This window comes from Poromitra crassiceps (genome assembly GCF_964638095.1).
Source record: "Poromitra crassiceps genome assembly, chromosome: 10".
NCBI classification, from domain to species: domain Eukaryota; kingdom Metazoa; phylum Chordata; class Actinopteri; order Beryciformes; family Melamphaidae; genus Poromitra; species Poromitra crassiceps.
Genome location: NC_139631.1, coordinates 25549199 through 25569198, shown reverse-complemented (window position 1 = coordinate 25569198; position 20000 = coordinate 25549199). Strand labels below are relative to the sequence as shown.

General features: G+C 43.7%; 1 protein-coding gene across 1 annotated transcript in view; it reads right to left on the bottom strand.

Moving 5' to 3' along the window:
• Positions 1-20000, bottom strand: part of mctp1a (multiple C2 domains, transmembrane 1a) — a 219688-nt gene that overhangs the window by 57722 nt on the left and 141966 nt on the right. The window contains exons 11-16 of the mRNA XM_083644332.1: positions 19520-19622; positions 18413-18515; positions 17642-17743; positions 16943-17017; positions 11547-11666; positions 1358-1474 (exon numbers count right to left, since the gene is read on the bottom strand). Coding sequence (XP_083500458.1) covers positions 1358-1474; positions 11547-11666; positions 16943-17017; positions 17642-17743; positions 18413-18515; positions 19520-19622 — 620 coding nt within the window. The remainder of the gene's footprint in view (positions 1-1357; positions 1475-11546; positions 11667-16942; positions 17018-17641; positions 17744-18412; positions 18516-19519; positions 19623-20000) is intronic.

Sequence of the window (20000 nt, the reverse complement as noted above, 5' to 3'; positions counted from 1 at the left end):
TTTAAAAAAAGTACTGCCCAACCACAATAATCAAGTGACAGGGGGCTTGTAAGCATTTTATAAATGGTCCGTTGACTGGGGGAGTCTCGCTGATGTAAACATGGGCTATTTAAAGCAATAAACATAGAGATGATTTTAAGTGATGTAGCACTAAAGACATACTCATTAAATCTATGTTGTATATCGTACTGTAAACTACAACCACATTTATAACCACTCAGTTACGTCTTGGTGAATATCTATACTGAGGGAGGATGGGTTTTGTAAGTAAAGAGGGCTGTACAAAGTAAGACACACTCCAATCACAACTTATGGAATTAGTGAAATCATATTTCCCAAACTCAATTACTGGTAAGAATACAATGGCACAGAGAAATAAGATTTGCCTCATTATAATGATTGATTTAACGGATATCTTTGCCAAATCCAAATCCAATCTACCCCAAAGAATCCTTATGATGGGATATATACACACATATAGAGGGAGAGATGTGGACTGCTAACTGGTTATTTCCAACTGAGTCTGAAAAAGGCACTTATTAAAATTAATCACTTCATTGTTCACGCTCACGCCACAGTCCAGTTTAGGTCTCCCTCTCTCTCACTCTCCATCTCTCTCCTCGCCAAATGTGCCTGGCCATGATTAAAACACGTCTGTTTCTCCATGACATTGCTTTGACATCATTTAATTGGAATAAGAGATAAAAAATAAATGAATTAAATAAATATACTAGCAGGTAAGTGGCGTAACGTAGCTCAAGATGACAGCCTATTATTTCTTCCGTTTCTTTGCCTCAAAGAAGGCACAGGGAGGAATGTGAGATTGCATTGAGAATGCAGTTCCTCAAAGGGCAGAGGGATTTTTTTTTCTTATTTGAATAAAAAGTTAGCTGTGAGAATTCTTCTTAAATTCCTATTTTTAGTTGCTAAAAGTTTATGAATGCAATGTCATCAACAAATGCACCTTCACATTGTGCAGTATGAAAACATGTATATATATATATATATATGTTATATATATAAATATATGTCATATTCATTTGTATTTATTCATGCATTGAAGAAACGTACATTGCTTTTTAACTTGGCTGTGCAGTATGTTATCCAAACCGTGTACAATCACAGTTTTGTTCAGGTGGTAAATGTAATGAGAGTGCATTGTTGGCAAAAGCCTTTTATCAAAGGACTTAAAATATACGCAAGTGTAATGAATGCAGTCATTGAAAAGAGGGCATAATGTCTGCGTAAAAACAATGGTGTGTGAGTTTTACCCCTGCATTGTGTGGCCAGGAGAGAGGCTTTTACAGTGAGATGAAAGAGAGGCGGAGGGATATCAGCCGGCAATGGGGTTACTCACCACATCTTGTCTGGTATCCTTCCCCGACGCGATGAGGATGTAGTTCCAGAACAGGGGCAGCAGCAAGGCCAGGGGAATCATATAGAGTTCGAAGTTCCAAACGACTAGAACAAAAAGCTAGAGGGAGAGAAAGAGAAAGAGAAAGAGAAAGAGACAAAAGAGTGAGTGGAAAAAAGAAGGAAAAGGAGCAAACGGAACGGTGTAGGCTAGGAAAGTATACATCCAGGACCTCGTATTGACCTTCGTGAGGCGAACTCTTGAGAAACATACACCGACCATATGTGCGTTTGGAGACGACGGGCATTCATATGCAGAAGCATAACCGCCGCGGAACAAAGCGTACAAAATACGAGTCTGCTGCAACAAAGGTATGGCAGCCCTGGTCAGGTTCAGCATCCTGACCCTCCAGGCTTTCTGGGCCTTCATCTGAGGACCAGAAGGATGAGTGCTCTCTCCTCCATGCCAATCATCCCCAGGGCCGAGGTCATGTACCCCCCCCCTCAACCTCAACCCCCGCATCTGACCTCCCAAACCCAACACCCCGAGTCCCTAACCCTGTCACTCCAAGCCCCAATACCCTCTATCCTGTCCTAAAAGACTCCTCTGCCCCATCCCTAACCTCCTCTACTCCCACCTGCCAAATCCATAGCCCCCATACCTCCCCTCTCATCACCAGACAAGGAAAGTAGCATTTGAAAATTAACCTTTTCTAACACCCTGTTTTCTGGCATTGGTGGGACTCTTTAGCCTCTGACAACAGATTACTGCGGTGGTCAGGGGAAGATATCTGTGGGAAAATGAAATTGCTAATGATGGCAGCGTGTTATTTGATGTCAAATGTGAAAAGAGCATTGATGCATTGTGTTGATTGTTTAAAAAAAAGTTCAGCTGAAGGAGGTGGGATATTTGTGAGAATAAAAGCTGTCACAGACGTCAAATAAAGGACAATTTATCTTTGCTAATAATTTCATGTTTAAAAATATGGAGATCTTTCATGATGGATAAGACCTCAGCAGCAATTTTAACAAAATGCTGAAAATGCAAGCCATGTCCAAATACTCCATCTTTTCTAGCAAAACATATTAATCAAATCCAAGGACAAGAAATTCATTATTTCAAATCTAAGCAAAGAAGTTTTGAAATTAATTACTCGCGGTTGGAAATGCATTCACGTTCAAGTAGCGCAGTTTTGATGGGGAACTTTCAGATGGTGAAATTGAGACTATTACCGTTTAAGGCAGATGAATTGGTCTGTCTATCAATTTTGCTACATTCTGTTTGGCTGAACAACATCAGCAGGAGAGAGATTAAGCTTCATAATCAACAAGTAAATTGTTTGGGCGCTTTTGTATGTGTGTGTGTGTGTGTGTGTGTGTGTGTGTGTGTGTGTGTGTGTGTGTGTGTGTGTGTGTGTGTGTGTGTGTGTGTGTGTGTGTGTGTGTGTGTGTGTGTGAAAGAGAAAGAGAAAGAGAGAGAGAGAGAGAGAGAGAGAGACAGAAAGGAGAGAATGAAAATGGAGCTCTTCATAGTGTTTACAGTCTAAGGTTAATGTGAATATGAGGTTCAACAGCCCCTCAAGAGCGTCTATGTAGGTCTGCTCTTACTGTAGTGCTGCCACACACACTGCCTGTCCGACATACACGCATGCACACATACACACACTCATGCGCGCGCACATACACCATACACTGTCCCATTGTCCGCACACTCACATGTATATAAGCAAATAAAAATGCATGTCAATGTAAACTCACAATAACTCAATTACATTTTATCCTAAACTTTTCCCCTTCCCAAGCAACAGAAAAGCTTGTATCCAAACTCTGAGATAAAACTGTAATCTCATGTAAAATTAACTAACAGACACTGAGTATACAAAGCAAAAAAAACTAAAAAACTAAATTAAACATAAGAAATGTCCACTACATTTGCATAATGCTCACAGCAAAACGTCAAAACGAATCTCTCCCTCTGTCTCTCTGCAACTCTGCTCCACTTGCTCACACACACACGGAGGCAAACTCTTTCTGTCACTTTGACTCCAAGAAAGCTGCACTGGACAATTGGATGGCAAATATTCAATAATTCATATTTGTGTGCTAATAAGCTACACAACCTTTCCTCCACATTCATGGTGTAAACTTGTTAGTAGCATGCGAGCGCAGCACGGACTCATACACCCACACACCAACACGAGTGTGCGCACATGCACATTCTTAACTCGTCTCTCTCCCTACAAACCACGCTGATTCACAAATCTGTAGCCTCTGCAGCAAACAGTAAAATAATCTCTAACTGAGCAATGAGCAAACCTATTCTGGTGGAAGCTATAAATAACTGCACACCTACAAACATGTACAAGCAGTCACGCATTCATGTACACAAATTTGGTCTTCCTTGCAAATATCAAGCGCTAAATAGATATTATAGATATTATATTATAAATCTATTTAGTCTCCGCTTCTCTCATCGCTCATAGTCATTATCACATGATATTGTTCCTCACTCTCCTAATGTTTACATGAAACCCCCTCCCCCTCCCCTTAAATCTTGCTTTCTCCTGCATATTGCCCGGGGTTATTTAACCTGTCGTCCCCCTTCATTCCTCCTCCATTTGGTTATTCTAGCTGAGGGCTAAGTTTTGACTGGCAGCTGGAGGAACCGGACACCCGGGCCCAGCAGTGGCCGGCCCTGCCCCGTCTCCCTGCCCCCCGGCTGGGTAAGCGGGGGCCCTGCAGTGCCTGGACCTTTCCGCGAGGAACCGGGTGATCTCAGCCACCCCCCGTCGCTAGCTACCCCAGATAGCAGGCTCACCGCCTGGGGAAGAGGGAGAGGGAAGGAGCCTGCTGTGGATGTCAGTGACCAGAGAGAGGAGGAGGAGGGGGGAAAAAACAGACTAAGATAGATGAAAACGTGCCGGAGAGCAGGGAGAGAAAAACATCCAAAATGAATGTGCAGGTGTGCTGTATGGGAAGTGTTTGGAGGCTCTGTGTGGTCAGAGATATTTAGGTAGTGACCAATGACAGTTTGTAGTGGAGGTGCGAACACACACACACACACAGAGGAATGCTCTCCGTGCTGCGTCCCTGCTGTTCTGCTCAAAACGGAGCAGATTCTTATCGGTTTGTTCATCTAGAAATACACATGCTGCATACACACTCATAGAGTCAGTGTGTGTGTGTGTGTGTGTGTGTGTGTGAGTGAGTGCACGTGTTTCTATGTTATTCAAATTATGCAAACTCTAATTTAGTCCTGAGAGTATTAAACAGAAGAAGAATGATGCAAATAAATATGTAAGTCATATTTGTCGCAAAGACACAAGGGGAGAGATTCACCCTTTTCTTATCTCTCATTATACCATTCTATAATATGATGCCTGTGATGATCTAAAATACAACGATACGGTATCGATAAATATACATTTGAGCTTGGTTTACTTGATTCCAAGGTGGATATTTTAGTTTACTTTTATTTGAAAATGAAGGTCAAACTTTATGTTTTCGGATAAAATAAAAGGACTTGAATCAGGAAAGATCAAATAAAAAATGCATCTTTGCCCCTTGAATCTCATAGTATGTTATAAAAGGTGTCCGTGTCCAGTTTGTAAGAAAAAGTTATTATTTGTGTTTCAAATTATTTGTGCTTCAAAAAGCCTTTGGTGAAATGAACTGAAAAATTTGGGAACAAAACTATGCACTTGTCAAGTCATTGAACAATGTAAAATAATATTTTCCATAGTCAAATCCTATAAACCATTTCAAATAGTTAAAGGCTTTCTTTGCACTGGGCAATCTTCACATCTGAGCACAAATTAAATTCAAATGAGAAGAATAATTCTAATAGACAATCGCAAACAACGACAAAGCAAAGTCATGATGATATCATTACCGTAGTTATATTTGAGCTAAAATACTAACAAACAAAGCCAGTGGACTACATTATTTTTGAAAAGTCTCTGTAGTTGGATTTCATTAGTTGTTCATCTTTGACAACATAAGTAATCCCTTGAATAGGAATGACAAAGAATATGCATTAAAAAGTTAACAAAATAGAAAAGCGGAATGACTCTCGTAGTCAGGCAAGTTGAGCGTTGTATTTAGCTTATATTTGTTTCAAAATGCAGCCGTGTCCTTACGGCTGTGAGCCGCGGCACTGTGGGAGGGTAATACTCAGTACTTTGGCTTACATTAACCACACACCAGGCTAACTCTTTCCCTGCTCCGTCTCAGTGGACTGAAACTGAAGTTTGGATTTCAGAGTTCCCCTTTATCTCTGTTACATCAATTTCCATGCTGGCACTAAGTGTTGCCAGATAGCAACTAGAAGTCCTGTTAAGTTCGAGGGAACCGGAGAGGGAGGGAGTCTGTGTCCTGTTTGTGACCGGACCTAGCCTTCATTCTGTGGTGCTAGACTGCCCCCTGCTGCTCTCAGAGAGAAACAAATCTAGAGCACGGCTAATACAGACTCATTTTGATAAAGAGCAGCCAGAAACTCAAAGCTGAACTGGTCAAAGCCAGTCTTTGCTGTAATAATGCGGGGAGAAAGATCATAATAACATTTTGGCCACAATGCTGCGACTGTACTCTGGTACCTATGGAAACCCAGGATACTGTGCAGTATGTCTGACTCCTCAGCGCAGGGCCTCGCAGGTTTGCGGGTGAGTATCTCTCTCTGCTGATTCAACTCTGACTTGGTATGCTCTGCTAGTCTTCGTGCCACTATATTTCAACGACTGTACGATTCATTTTGCAAATCAGGGGAGCAGTAAAATGTGAAAGTATATCTTTGAAAGCTGTCCCTTGCTGTGGGCAAAGACGAAGCCCCCGATTTTAAAACTTTTAAAAGTTAGACGGGTTCTTTGAAGAGGAGTCAGCGGAGCAATTTAAAGAGACCTGGGAGTGGTGTGTGTACCAGTGACTGCTATGGTGTCTCTAGTGCAGGGTGTGCGTGCACGTGTGTGTGTGTGTGTGTGTGTGTGTGTGTGTGTGTGTGTGTGGGTTTGTGTTTGTGTTTGTCAACGTCTAGACATGTACAAACACACACACACACACACACACACACACACACACATGCACACGCACACTCCGATAGGTGCTGTTCTGTCTTTACTTTTTTGCAGTTTTTTCTCTCTCAGCAGGGTGATTTTTTTTTATCTAAATGCAAAGCAGGTGATAGGTGCTCCAGTTTCCTCTAGAAGTAGCTCCCTTGTCTGGGCTCTCTTCCTGATAAGAGTCCTACTTTGCCTGACATAAAAGAGCCCGGTATCATTTCCCCTGCCTCCCCGACAACCCCCAGCTCGCTGCCCTCGCCCTTCCCCGAGCTCCACAAAGCTGCCTCTATTTGCTCCCAATTCGGCGCCCAATCGCAGATAAAGTTACAGCAAATTTGTTTGGAGGAAGAGTCGCTGAGGCCTGCGGTCCCCGGGGCAATAACAGCCTCGTCGTGCTGGGGGCCGTGGGGAGAGCTGGCAGCGGCAGGAGAACAGAATCCAACACCGCTCAGCACCCCACAATGGCCTCGGCTCTCCGGGAGGGGAGGGAGAGAGAGAGAGGGAGGGAGGGAGAGAGAGAGAGAGGGAGGGAGAGAGGGAGAGAGAGAGAGAGAGAGAGAGAGAGACAGCCGGGCGGAGAGGAGGGAGAGAAGCTCGGCTTGCAGGTGTGGAGAGAGGAAGCAGACGCTTAACCCCGAGACAGACAGGGAGATGGAGACACCGAGACCCACCCAAACGCACACACACACACACACACACACACACACACACACACACACACACACACACACACACACACACACACATCACACTCACACACAGCACACACCACCCATCGTGCGGGACAGGAGGTAACTCCAGCCCCGTCCATTGTGCCAACGCCTCAGGCAATGCTGCCATGGTGGCTGATTCACTGTCGAGGGATGGGTGGGTGACAGCAATGTGTGTGAGAGAGAGAGAGAGAGAGAGAGAGAGAGAGAGAGAGAGAGAGAGAGACAGCATGTGAGACTGTGATATCGCTCTTACTCCCACTCTCTCTGTCAAACACACACACACACACGTACACGCACAACACACACAACATACACACTAATCACAGCTGGCACTAATGGCTGATGTGTACATGCGGCTGGCATTGTGGATTTGGGCAGAAGGAGAGTAAGGGACCATGAAGAAGAAGATGTTTGTTTGTGTGGAGCGGACGGTATGAGATGGAACTGTTATGACAACTACATTCTGATGTATGGCACTCAATACACACACACACACACACACACACACACACACTTGTCCCTACGGCCTTACTTCGCAGTTAAGAAGCATAAGCATTTAGAAGTTTAGAGGTTGAACTGCCCACACCTCCACCTCTGTTACAGCGTGTTGGAAAGTTGAGTGTAACATCTGCCTAGAAACACAGCCAGGCGGAAACACACGCGCACGCACACACACACACACACACACACACACACACACACACACACACACACACACACACACACACACACACACACACACACACACACACACACACACAGAGGCATACACACCTTCACTAACGCACCACCTTGGCCAGATGGCCCCCCATAAAAAGCCACTTAAAGAGATGAGTGAAGTGATTAAGAGGCCTCTCAAAGTGAGGGAGACGGGAGAGGGGGAAGAGGAAGTGGAAGGCAGGAGGGAGGGAGGGAGTACCTGTGTGGAGGAGAGGAGGACCTAAATACTCTGATGGCTTTAGTTAAGTGCATACTCCTACTATAACTCCCAAAAGAGAGCGAGAGAAAGGACAATGAAACCTAAATTTCAACACTTTCTATAAACTCTTAAAAACACTATACCCTTGGCCTAGATACGCCCTTTATGATTATCTGAATGCGTTGAATTTTCACGAGTACAAAGAGAATATGAATAGTCGACATTGTTACTCGCAAATGGATGCGCTATACACTGTGTATTCAATAAGGGGTGAAGTGCTATACAAGGTCTGTACTGTATGCGTGTTTTTGTGTATGTGTTGACAGGCTGTGCCAGCCAAGGCTGCCTCTTTCCTCTCCTTTCACCATGGAGATTGGCAATTCTGAAGTGACCTTGTTTTCGGCGAATTCCTTTTTTGCCTGACATTTTCGTTTATTTCGGAAAAAAAGATGAGACACGAGGACTTCCGCCCACACGCAGCCTCGTACGAGAGAAAACGCACACATGCTGGCACTCACACACACACACACACACACACACACACACACTCGCACACAAGCGTGCACACACACAGACACAGACACACACTTGCACACAAGCGTGCACACACACACACACACACACACACACACACAGACACACACACACACACACACACAGTGGGGAAATGTTAACGTGCGCACACACATACACACACACACACACACACACACAGTGGGGAAATGTTAACTGATCGATACTATGTCTCTCCTGACCCATGTCTTGTGATGACATTGTGACCTACTGTACACACACACACACACACACACACACACACACACACACAGATAGCCTGTGCAGAAATGAAATGGGTGTCAGACAGCCAAATGCTGCTAATGTCTCCTGTCTGCGGCGGAGACACTTAGTGGGCCGTGGTAAAGGGCTGGGCGGGGCGGGGCGGGGCGGGGCGGGGCCACCTGTCCTGTACCTACTTAAGTCAGGACACTAACGCAGACAGGATGAAATGGCTGCTCTGTCATCTGTAAGGCAGGAACCTCCATGCAGCCACTCAGCGCCCTGCAGGAGGATGTCCTTTTACTGATAGTTCTGCTGTCCAATTACACTTCACCTTTTAATACCAGACACAGATGACAGGGGTGAGGGGGAGAGAGAATGAGGGAGAGAGAAAGAGAGAGAGAGGGGGGAGAGAGGGAGGGAGAGAGAGAGAGAGAGAAGTAGAGAGAGGGGGGGTGGCTGCCATTTCCATCGTCTGTCGAAACAGCTTGTCAAATTGCAATGGATTTCAGCTGCATTTTGTATGTTTTTGGATGTCTGGGAGCCTCATTTAAAATGGAGTGTCCAGGCCGCCACCCCTCCCCTCAATCCTGACAAATGTGTGTCAAAATGATAGAATTGATATCTTATCTATATGTATGTGTGTGTGCTTGTATGGGTGTCCATGCCTGTGTGCAAGTTTCAAAGAGAGAGATAGGGCTTCAGCGAGTCTATCAAGCTATTTGAATGTGTGCATGTAATATTTTGTTGTGGGGATGTGCACAGTGTGGCGATGTTTACTTCACTGGGCTTGAGACGTTATCGATCTCTCGTGCTGGATTACGCCATTACCAATGAAGAGATGGATACAACCTCTACAAACATAATACACAGCTACTGTGTGTAACATTTCTGCTGTACATGTAAAATAGTCTATATGTCACTCCATGGACAGAAGTGAGGTCAACTGTCTATGATACAGGTGATGCAGTGCAATAGCTGAAAAGAGTAGAGGCGGCTGTGGAGAGGTCGTTTTGCTGTCCTTCATGTAGTGCATGTGACTAGATTAAGGTGCTGTATGTGACTAGACTAGATTAAGATATGCGAGTAGATTAAGATATGCGAGTAGATTAAGGTATGTGAGTAGATTAAGATATGTGAGTAGATTATGGTATGTGAGTAGATTAAGGTATGTGAGTAGATTAAGGTATGCGAGTAGATTAAGGTATGCGAGTAGATTAAGATATGCGAGTAGATTAAGGTATGTGACTAGATTAAGATATGCGAGTAGATTAAGGTATGTGACTAGATTAAGGTATGTGAGTAGATTAAGGTATGTGAGTAGATTAAGGTATGTGACTAGATTAAGGTATGTGAGTAGATTAAGGTACGTGACTAGATTAAGGTATGTGAGTAGATTAAGGTATGTGAGTAGATTAAGGTATGCGAGTAGATTAAGATATGCGAGTAGATTAAGGTATGCGAGTAGATTAAGATATGTGAGTAGATTAAGGTATGTGAGTAGATTAAGGTATGTGACTAGATTAAGGTATGTGAGTAGATTAAGGTATGTGAGTAGATTAAGGTATGTGACTAGATTAAGGTATGTGAGTAGATTAAGGTATGTGAGTAGATTAAGGGATGTGACTAAATTAAGGGATGTGACTAGATTAAAGGAGAATTCAGTTTTTTACACCCTGGACCTTATTTCCAGCTTTAAATATGATGTTTAAGTCACCCTGACAACTTCGGTTTGATTAGCATCAGCAGAAACGATAATCAGTTTAAACTGCAACCTGAAAACGAGGAAACCAGGGCATTTGAAATGATTGTATTCATGTCTAGTCAAAAGCTTATTTTCCGACACACAGCGGCTCATTATGCTTATTATATAATAGAGAGAACATGAATTAGCGATGTAATGTACGTCCGTGCTGCTGACAGCCTGCTGTGTTTGCTGTCCGTCACATAGATAGCACCACCTGCTTTATCTCCCGCTGCTCTTTGCAATCCATATATGACGTTATTCCATAGGGGCGGCAATTGAATTCAAATGAAATGTCCATAATCTTGAAATCAGATAATATCTATAGCCTACGCTAGGCTGCTACACAACAGGCTGAGTCAACTCTGACCTGCCCTGGATGTGCTTGAGAAACGCTTGTTTGGTAACAGAAGCACAGAAGAAGAACAGAAGCACATCCAGGGCAGGTCAGAGTTGACTCAGTCTGTTGTGTAGCTATGGTGTAGCAGCCTAGCGTAGGCTATAAATATCATCTGATTTCAAGATTATGGACGTTTCATTTGAATTCAATTGCCGCTCGTATTGAATAATGTCATATATGGATTGCAAAGAGCAGCAGGAGATAAAGCAGGAGGTGCTATCTATGTGACGGACGGACAGCAAACAGAGCAGGCTGTCAGCAGCACGGAGGTACGTTACATCGCTAATTCATGTTCTCTCTATTATATAATAGGCATAATGAGCCGCTGTGTGTCGGAAAATAAGCTTTTAACTAGACATGAATACAATCATTTCAAATGCTCTGGTTTCCTCGTTTTCAGGTTGCAGTTTAAACTGATTATCGTTTCTGCTGATGCTATTCAAACCGAAGTTGTCAGGGTGACTTAAACATCATATTTAAAGCTGGAAATAAGGTCCAGGGTATAAAAAACTGGAATTCTCCTTTAAGGTATGTGACTAGATTAAGGTATGTGATTAGATTAAGGTACTGTATATTGATGCATACGTACCACAAATGCACAGATGCTCCTCTGTGGAGAGTCCCATTCAAAACAGCTGTTGATGTAGCAGCCTGCGTTGAGCAGGAACATTATGCAGCGCCTCACGCGGTTGAAGTTCTGCAACAGCAGCTGGAAGGTGACACAGCAAACAGCACAGGTTACAGACAGGACATGGTGATATAGACACAATGTATCACTCTGTTGTGAAAGAGACATACATTCCATCATCAACAATAATAAGCAAGAGGACATGCTGTACTGGGAAGAAGGGAGACTTGGTGTGACGTGCAAGTATCATTGGACAGCACCAAAATAAATAAATAAAAAAATAAATAATAAGAGACTAAATCATTGGTTGTATTACGCTGCATATTAAACATTTTCTCCATACATTTGATTTTTCATACTCACCCCCCCCCCCTCTTTTTGACCTTTTCATACATGAGAATGTAAAAAAGAAACAATAAATATTGTTCACCAGCCCCTTGGTTACAACAAACAATTATATCTAAATAAAGCACGTCTAGCCACGCTTTATGGACATGATCAGCGCAACAGGAGCACATCTTTGATGTTTGCTTGGCTTAAATGACAAGATATACATGGATTCCAACACTTAAGGTCCTTACACACCGAGCACGTTTTTTTCGTGCGATTAATTTGCACGTCAATAATATTTTCCGAACCTATATCAGTCAATGCAACCGTGCATACCGACGGCGAAGTTTCGCTGAGCGTTATTGCGGTGTTTATTTTTTCGAACCACGTTCGATTTTTCAGAAATTCGCTTCCGACGTGTACACATCTGTGGCTGTGATTGACAGGTGGGTCAAAACTCGCATCGCAATTTCGTGCCGTATATTCGCATCGCTCTTGATGTGTAAGGACCTTAAGTATTAGCACCTCAGTAAAGATGGCATAGGAAAGTCGTATGTGGTACGTTAAAAGCTCTTCACAGTGCTTCATTCTGTTAAAGATGATATAGGTAAGTCGTATGTGGTATCACTGTACGTTAAAAGCTCTTCACAGTGCCTCATTGTGTTAAAGATGATATAGGTAAGTCCTATGTGGTATCACTGTACGTTAAAAGCTCTTCACAGAGCCTCATTCTGTTAAAGATGATATAGGTAAGTCGTATGTGGTATCACTGTACGTTAAAAGCTCTTCACAGAGCCTCATTCTGTTAAAGATGATATAGGTAAGTCATATGTGGTATCACTGTACGTTAAAAGCTCTTCACAGAGCCTCATTCTGTTAAAGATGATATAGGTAAGTCATATGTGGTATCACTGTACGTTAAAAGCTCTTCACAGTGCCTCATTCTGTTAAAGATGATATAGGTAAGTCATATGTGGTATCACTGTACGTTAAAAGCTCTTCACAGTGCCTCATTCTGTTAAAGATGATATAGGTAAGTCGTATGTGGTATCACTGTACGTTAAAAGCTCTTCACAGAGCCTCATTCTGTTAAAGATGATATAGGTAAGTCGTATGTGGTATCACTGTACGTTAAAAGCTCTTCACAGAGCCTCATTCTGTTAAAGATGATATAGGTAAGTCGTATGTGGTATCACTGTACGTTAAAAGCTCTTCACAGAGCCTCATTCTGTTAAAGATGATATAGGTAAGTCATATGTGGTATCACTGTACGTTAAAAGCTCTTCACAGAGCCTCATTCTGTTAAAGATGATATAGGTAAGTCATATGTGGTATCACTGTACGTTAAAAGCTCTTCACAGAGCCTCATTCTGTTAAAGATGATATAGGTAAGTCATATGTGGTATCACTGTACGTTAAAAGCTCTTCACAGAGCCTCATTCTGTTAAAGATGATATAGGTAAGTCGTATGTGGTATCACTGTACGTTAAAAGCTCTTCACAGAGCCTCATTCTGTTAAAGATGATATAGGTAAGTCATATGTGGTATCACTGTACGTTAAAAGCTCTTCACAGAGCCTCATTCTGTTAAAGATGATATAGGTAAGTCATATGTGGTATCACTGTACGTTAAAAGCTCTTCACAGAGCCTCATTCTGTTAAAGATGATATAGGTAAGTCATATGTGGTATCACTGTACGTTAAAAGCTCTTCACAGAGCCTCATTCTGTTAAAGATGATATAGGTAAGTCGTATGTGGTATCACTGTACGTTAAAAGCTCTTCACAGAGCCTCATTCTGTTAAAGATGATATAGGTAAGTCATATGTGGTATCACTGTACGTTAAAAGCTCTTCACAGAGCCTCATTCTGTTAAAGATGATATAGGTAAGTCATATGTGGTATCACTGTACGTTAAAAGCTCTTCACAGAGCCTCATTCTGTTAAAGATGATATAGGTAAGTCGTATGTGGTATCACTGTACGTTAAAAGCTCTTCACAGAGCCTCATTCTGTTAAAGATGATATAGGTAAGTCGTATGTGGTATCACTGTACGTTAAAAGCTCTTCACAGTGCCTCATTCTGTTAAAGATGATATAGGTAAGTCGTATGTGGTATCACTGTACGTTAAAAGCTCTTCACAGTGCCTCATTCGGTTGACATTGTGTAAAGGTCAGCTGGAGCGTCACATATGGCTCATTTCCACCACATTTTACAGCCCTGCACAGCTCGTCACCACTTGGCTCTACTCGTTTCGATCCGATGGATGTTTTGCTTCCACCGCTGCTCGATCTGCCCCCGCCCACCCCCGCCCACAACTGGTCGTCATAGCGACCGCATATCTGCCCTCCGCCCATAGCCGAAGTAGGCTATAACATATAACGTTAAAATTAAATCCATACACAGAACTTTTAAACTGTTTATGAAATACTGGTGCCTCTAAATTACCTACAGTGTACATGGGCAAATGTGAGAATCGGCCAGGAGAACGGATATCACTTTGTTGTTAGTCAAACTCACATGCATGCGCTGCGCGAGGGACGGGAGTTGCACTACAGAAGTGAAGCCTCTACCCCAGCGGCCTCTCACCAGGCAAGACTGCGGCTTCACTAAAGCCCCGCCTGCGGCCTAGCAGAGCCGACGCTGCACACAACTACAAGGGCTTCCTGAGGAGCGGATTTTTTCTCTGTCAAAACAATTGAAAACCACCGCCATGTTAAAGCTGAGTAAGGAGATCGATTTTATTTCACCAGAGCCGAAGGCAGCAACACAAAAGACTGATGGAAATAACATAACAGAAGAGAAGGTAATTCCCACTAAACTGGTATGCAGCATTGACAGTCAGTAGATAGAGTAAACACGAGACCAATCAGTCGTCTGCAGTGTTTTCACGTCACGGTATGGTATCGGGTCCACAGCGCTGGAACCTCAACAAAGCAGGGACCAAAACTAGCACGACTCAACCCCGACTCAACCCGGGCTGTCCACGTTTTTGATCGGTGGAATGAGACAAAAAAGCGAGACGAGCTGGGCGGGGCCGCGTTGATACCAGCGGTGGAAATGGGCCAATACAGTGAGGGCAGTAAGTTACAACTGTGTATGTGGAGTCAATATAACATGACAGCATTGAGGCGATTAGCAGGACATTACAGCATATAACTATATATGGATTTGGATCAGCGTACGGGCCAAACGACTACTAAAAGTAAGGCAAGCTGACTCGCAATGTTCCTTGAAGTCGACTCTCCCACTGATAAAGTTAAGTACAATAATAACAGTCTCCAACACGGACCCCGAATTCTCCTCCCTGAGGGGTCTCCAGGCATTTGGCCAGAGATGAGAGAGAGTTGGCTAACTGCTGTCATCCCCTGGGTTAGCAACCAGTCAGGGAATAACACAGCAACAGTACAGAACGCCAACCGCCCCAATCAGGTCACCACCAGGAGAAAGTGCTCCCAAAGGACAGACTGTCTGCAACAGATCGCTCTTCAGAAAAAAAGATTCTGGGCCATTATTTTACTCCTTGTTTATGTGTGTGTATACTGTGGGTACGCATGTGTGGCACTACAGTAGAACAGGAGGGACTTGCATGTGGTTGGGGTGGCGTAGCTGCTTCGATGCTACCGTAGATAAGAGGAGGATCTGTCCTTCTCTATGTTTTAATTAAGCCGAGTTATTTGCTGCCAAACTGCGGGTGACTGTACGGTGTCCTGCTGGGGACACACAGACCCCGAGGACAACAAGACTGTGAATCATCCATTCACACATTCCTCAACACACCCACAGGATGTACATGCTGTACTCTTCTTGGCTCGTCACTGCCAGTACTGCCACGATAAGAATATTTTATAAATGACTGGCCTAGATTGCCTTGAGTCATTCTTAAAAACACTTTGAAAGCTGTAAACTCAAGTCAAATGTCATAATTAGATGGAAATGGCTGAATTTGGCAGGCAGCTTTAGTGTGTTTATTTCTTTTTATTTTCTCTGCGTGTGTATGTGAGTGGTTTGTGCACGTGTGTGTGTGTGTGTGTGTGTGTGTGTGTGTGTGTGTGTGTGTGTGTGTGTGCGTGCGTGCGTGCGTGCGTGCGCTAGGCAGCAAGCAACAGCAGGGGAGCTGCTCCCACACAAAAGAGCCCTCACGGGGCAATCCCTCCAAAGTAGCCAGTGACATCATCATTGCGAGACGCTGACATGGGTCATCTCTGTGAGTCAGAGGTGAAATGGAGATGAAAAAAGGAGCCCTGCGCTTGGGAGGAAAGTGCGGACCGTGGACTGAGAGAGAGAGAGAGAGAGAGAGAGAGAGAGAACAAAGACAGAAACAAACACGGAGGGATGAGAGAAGAGTGAGGATGGAGGGGAATAGACAAAAGGCTATGAGAGCTGGTGTGTGCTGTGCTGTGCTGTGCTGTGTTGTGCTGTGCTGTGCTGTGCATGGCGTTAGCATTGCCTGCCGAGTCCAAGCGGTCATTCATATGACATGTCTGATGTGGGCCAGCCCCCACCATTCAGCCCTTTGTGCTGCCGCCACACTGAGCGGCGTGACAATGAAGTGCAAAGCAGCAGTGGCACAGAGGGCCAACTATAAGGATAGCCAATCTACTTATGCACCCCAGAGCTGACAGCTTGACATTTCTATTCACCACTCAGAGTGGAAGCCAGGAGGGGGAGAGATGGAGAGAAGGCAGTGAGATGAGGGAGGGAGAGAGAGAGAGAGAGGGAGAGAGAGAGAGAGAGAGAGAGAGAGAGAGAGGGATGCTGTTCTTTCTTTCAATCATCCCGCTCCATCTTGCCCACACAGTTGCTGTGCCTCACAAGATGCCACTCTCCGGGCTTGTTGCTCTTTGTTCAGACAGTCAAGCAGAATGGGGGGGCGCAGCAGAACGGGGGGCCGCAGCAGAATGGGGGGCGCAGCGGACGACATAGATCAAATGAGGCGGAGTGGCAGGAGATAGGTGTTTGGTAGGAGATAGGTGTTTGGTGCTCATGTACCTGTTTGGCAGGAGATAGGTGTTTGGTGCTCATGTACCTGTTTGGACACCCGGGGCTCCTCCTCGATATACTTTTGCTCTATGGGGATTAAGGTTCGGAGACCAGCCTTCACCTGGGGAGTGTAGCGAACACACACACACACACACGGTATCAATATACAACGACACAAAAAGGCAATGCAAATGGGGGGGGAATTAAGAAGCTGAAGACAGCGGTATTGAATTAGCGATAACTTTTAATGTGATTATTCTGATGAGTGTTATCGCTGTCTGTTTTTTATTTTTTATTTTAAAACATGGAGTCATTATGTAAAGATACAGTCTAATGTGGCGGCAGCGCATGCACGAAGCGCGCCCCCCATGTCAGAGGCTAGAGAGAGCGAGAGAGAGAGAAAACGCCATAAGATGGCCGCTACAGGACACACACAGCGACAGTGAACGGGCGAACAAAGGCTGCTGAGAGGGAGTCTTCGATAACCAAAGCCAAAACGAGGACGAGGGACAAGGGACGAGGGACGAGAGGGAAGCGAGGGAGGGAAGGAGGAGGGTGGAGAGGGTGGGGGGGGGGGGGGCAAACAGAATAGAGACAACAGCAGTGGAGAGAGAGAGAGAGAGAGAGGGGGGGGGGGGGATGTTGCAGTGCACAGGAGAGGGATGGAGAGAGGGTGATGGGAGGAGGAGGGGGGGGGGCAAAAAATACAAGGGAGGAGAATCAAAAAAGCGAAAGAAAGACTTACAGCATTAAAAATCACGTCTATTTCGAGATAGATGACCCCTTTTGTCGGCCCTGTCAGCTCCTTGCATTTCAAGGCGTAGGCTTTGCGTTCTCCATTTTGGATCTGTGGGAGAGGGACATGACAGGCGTCTGTCTGGCAATACCCCGCTGAATCGGCTCCCCGGGCCACCTTTGAACCCCAGCTGCTGCCGCTGACAGGGAGCCCAAAACAACTGTGGCAACTCTGACAAGTACCTGTTCATTACCCACTGCAGCTCGGCTCTGTCAAACAGAAATTAACTATCCTGGGGAATCACACTGTACAGCAGAGCATGGATATATTACACACACACACACACAGAATTCTTTCACAGACTATCTATAAATATTTTTTTCCTTTTCCTTTTTTTCAAATATCAGAGGCACTGACTCTTCTGTCCTTTTTTTTTTACCGTGTCTTTCGGTCTCTCGATCAGTGTCATTTTCATATCATCTCTCATCCCCTCACTTTCTTTCTTCTCACCTATCAATCTCTTCTTTTTTCTCTCTGCCTCTTCATTTCATTTCGCCCTCTTCCCTCCTTCCCTTCCTTCCTTCCTGTCATCTCTTTCTTTCTTGTGAAATAATAACAGTCTCATCTGTGGAGTTTCAAAAATAACCTCTGCTTTTTATATCTTCCGCCGTGTGTTTTCCTTTCCTTCCGTTCCTCTATGTTCTCTCTATTTTCCCCAGAGGAGGAGAGAGAAAAAAAAGAGAAGAAAAAAACAACAACAGAAATCTACCATTGACTCACGTTTAGTAAAGGAATAGCCACTTTGCCCAGGAAGTCTGCGCTTCTGTCTCGGTCCTCGTCGTAAACAGTGACCTCTAGCACAGAGTGGATGTCCTTCACATTACTGGACCACACACAAAGACAAAAAAAAAGACCGGAGACACAGACGCTGAAATATAGGCTACACACTGAAACGCTGTTAGCGCTATCATATCTCATGCCTAGGCTACACATTCACATACTGTATCACACACCCAGAAAGCAAAGCCTTAAACTCTCTAGAAGGCAAATACAGTACCTCATGTAGTTTAAATGCAGTCTGTTACACTGTTAAATCATATATAAAGCTCACATAAAAAAAATACAATTAACATGATTCTTTCGATATTATAAAATGTGATTTTACTGTCTAAAATGAAAGTGAGAAGCACATAAAAGCTCTGACATGTCATCTTTTGAAAGCTAGGCTAGCAAGGAGAAGGCTGATGTTATGTGTAGAAAGGAGGCTATGGGAAAAGATGTGCACTCGGAGGACAACTAAATTAACCCACCCCACTCACCAGTGTACTCCTGGAATAAAAAATACATGTTACACAGTATATTATGAGAAATTATGCAAAGAGTTGGATATACATTTAAAACTTAATTACAATTGTGGTATTTCACTTTGGGATTTTTTTTTTAATCAAATAGGTAATGACTTCAAAAGGTGCTTGTGCTATCATTTAAAATATATTGCTGGGATTTTGACATTTACTGTAAATGCAGCATTATCAAAACACTATAAAATAAACAGTTATATTTAAAATGAGTGTGAATATATTATGAGTTAGAATTGTCAATAAAAACAGTATTCTTTACTATAAATTGTTATGAGTAAATATATTTTTTCACTGCAGTGGTCAAAACGAAAAGAAAAAGAACAATTGAAGTGTGTGAATCATATAAAATGTCATTATACAGTACTGCTTGTTAGACTGAAGAAAGTGTGGCTCTTACATAAGTGTGGATCTCCATTTCAAAGATCCACGCCAGTGAAATGGATATTTATATTCATATGTATCGCTGCACACAGCTATGTGTCCATGTGCAGACTTCATGGATCATGTGAAAATGCGAGGCACTCACAAGGTGAAGACCTTGTTCCACTCTGGATTGAGGTTTTTGTAGACCGTGTGTGTCTGCAGCCGATCGTTACTCAGCTCCACCACACAGAACGGGTCACTCTTACCTGCCAAGCAAAAGATACATAATAACACACAATGTCAGTGAAAATAGAAACATACATAATAACATACAATGTGTCAATGTCAGTGAAAATAGAAACATAGAAACAATCCAGGGAAAGCAAGGATGTTAGCTAATTCCAGCAGTGTTTGTCTATCTCCAATCCCTCATAGTGTATTATAAAGATAGCGTATAGCATTCTTCCCTTAGCCGACATGACAGCTCCAATAACCTACACTTATCAGACCTGTAATAATGTGATTCTTTCATTTGAGCCCTGATGCTATATGTATTATACAACTGTATATCAGGGCCACAGCTGCTAGCCGTTTCTATCAACACCCTGGGAACACGACTTGGACAACTAGTAGATAAGCTCTAG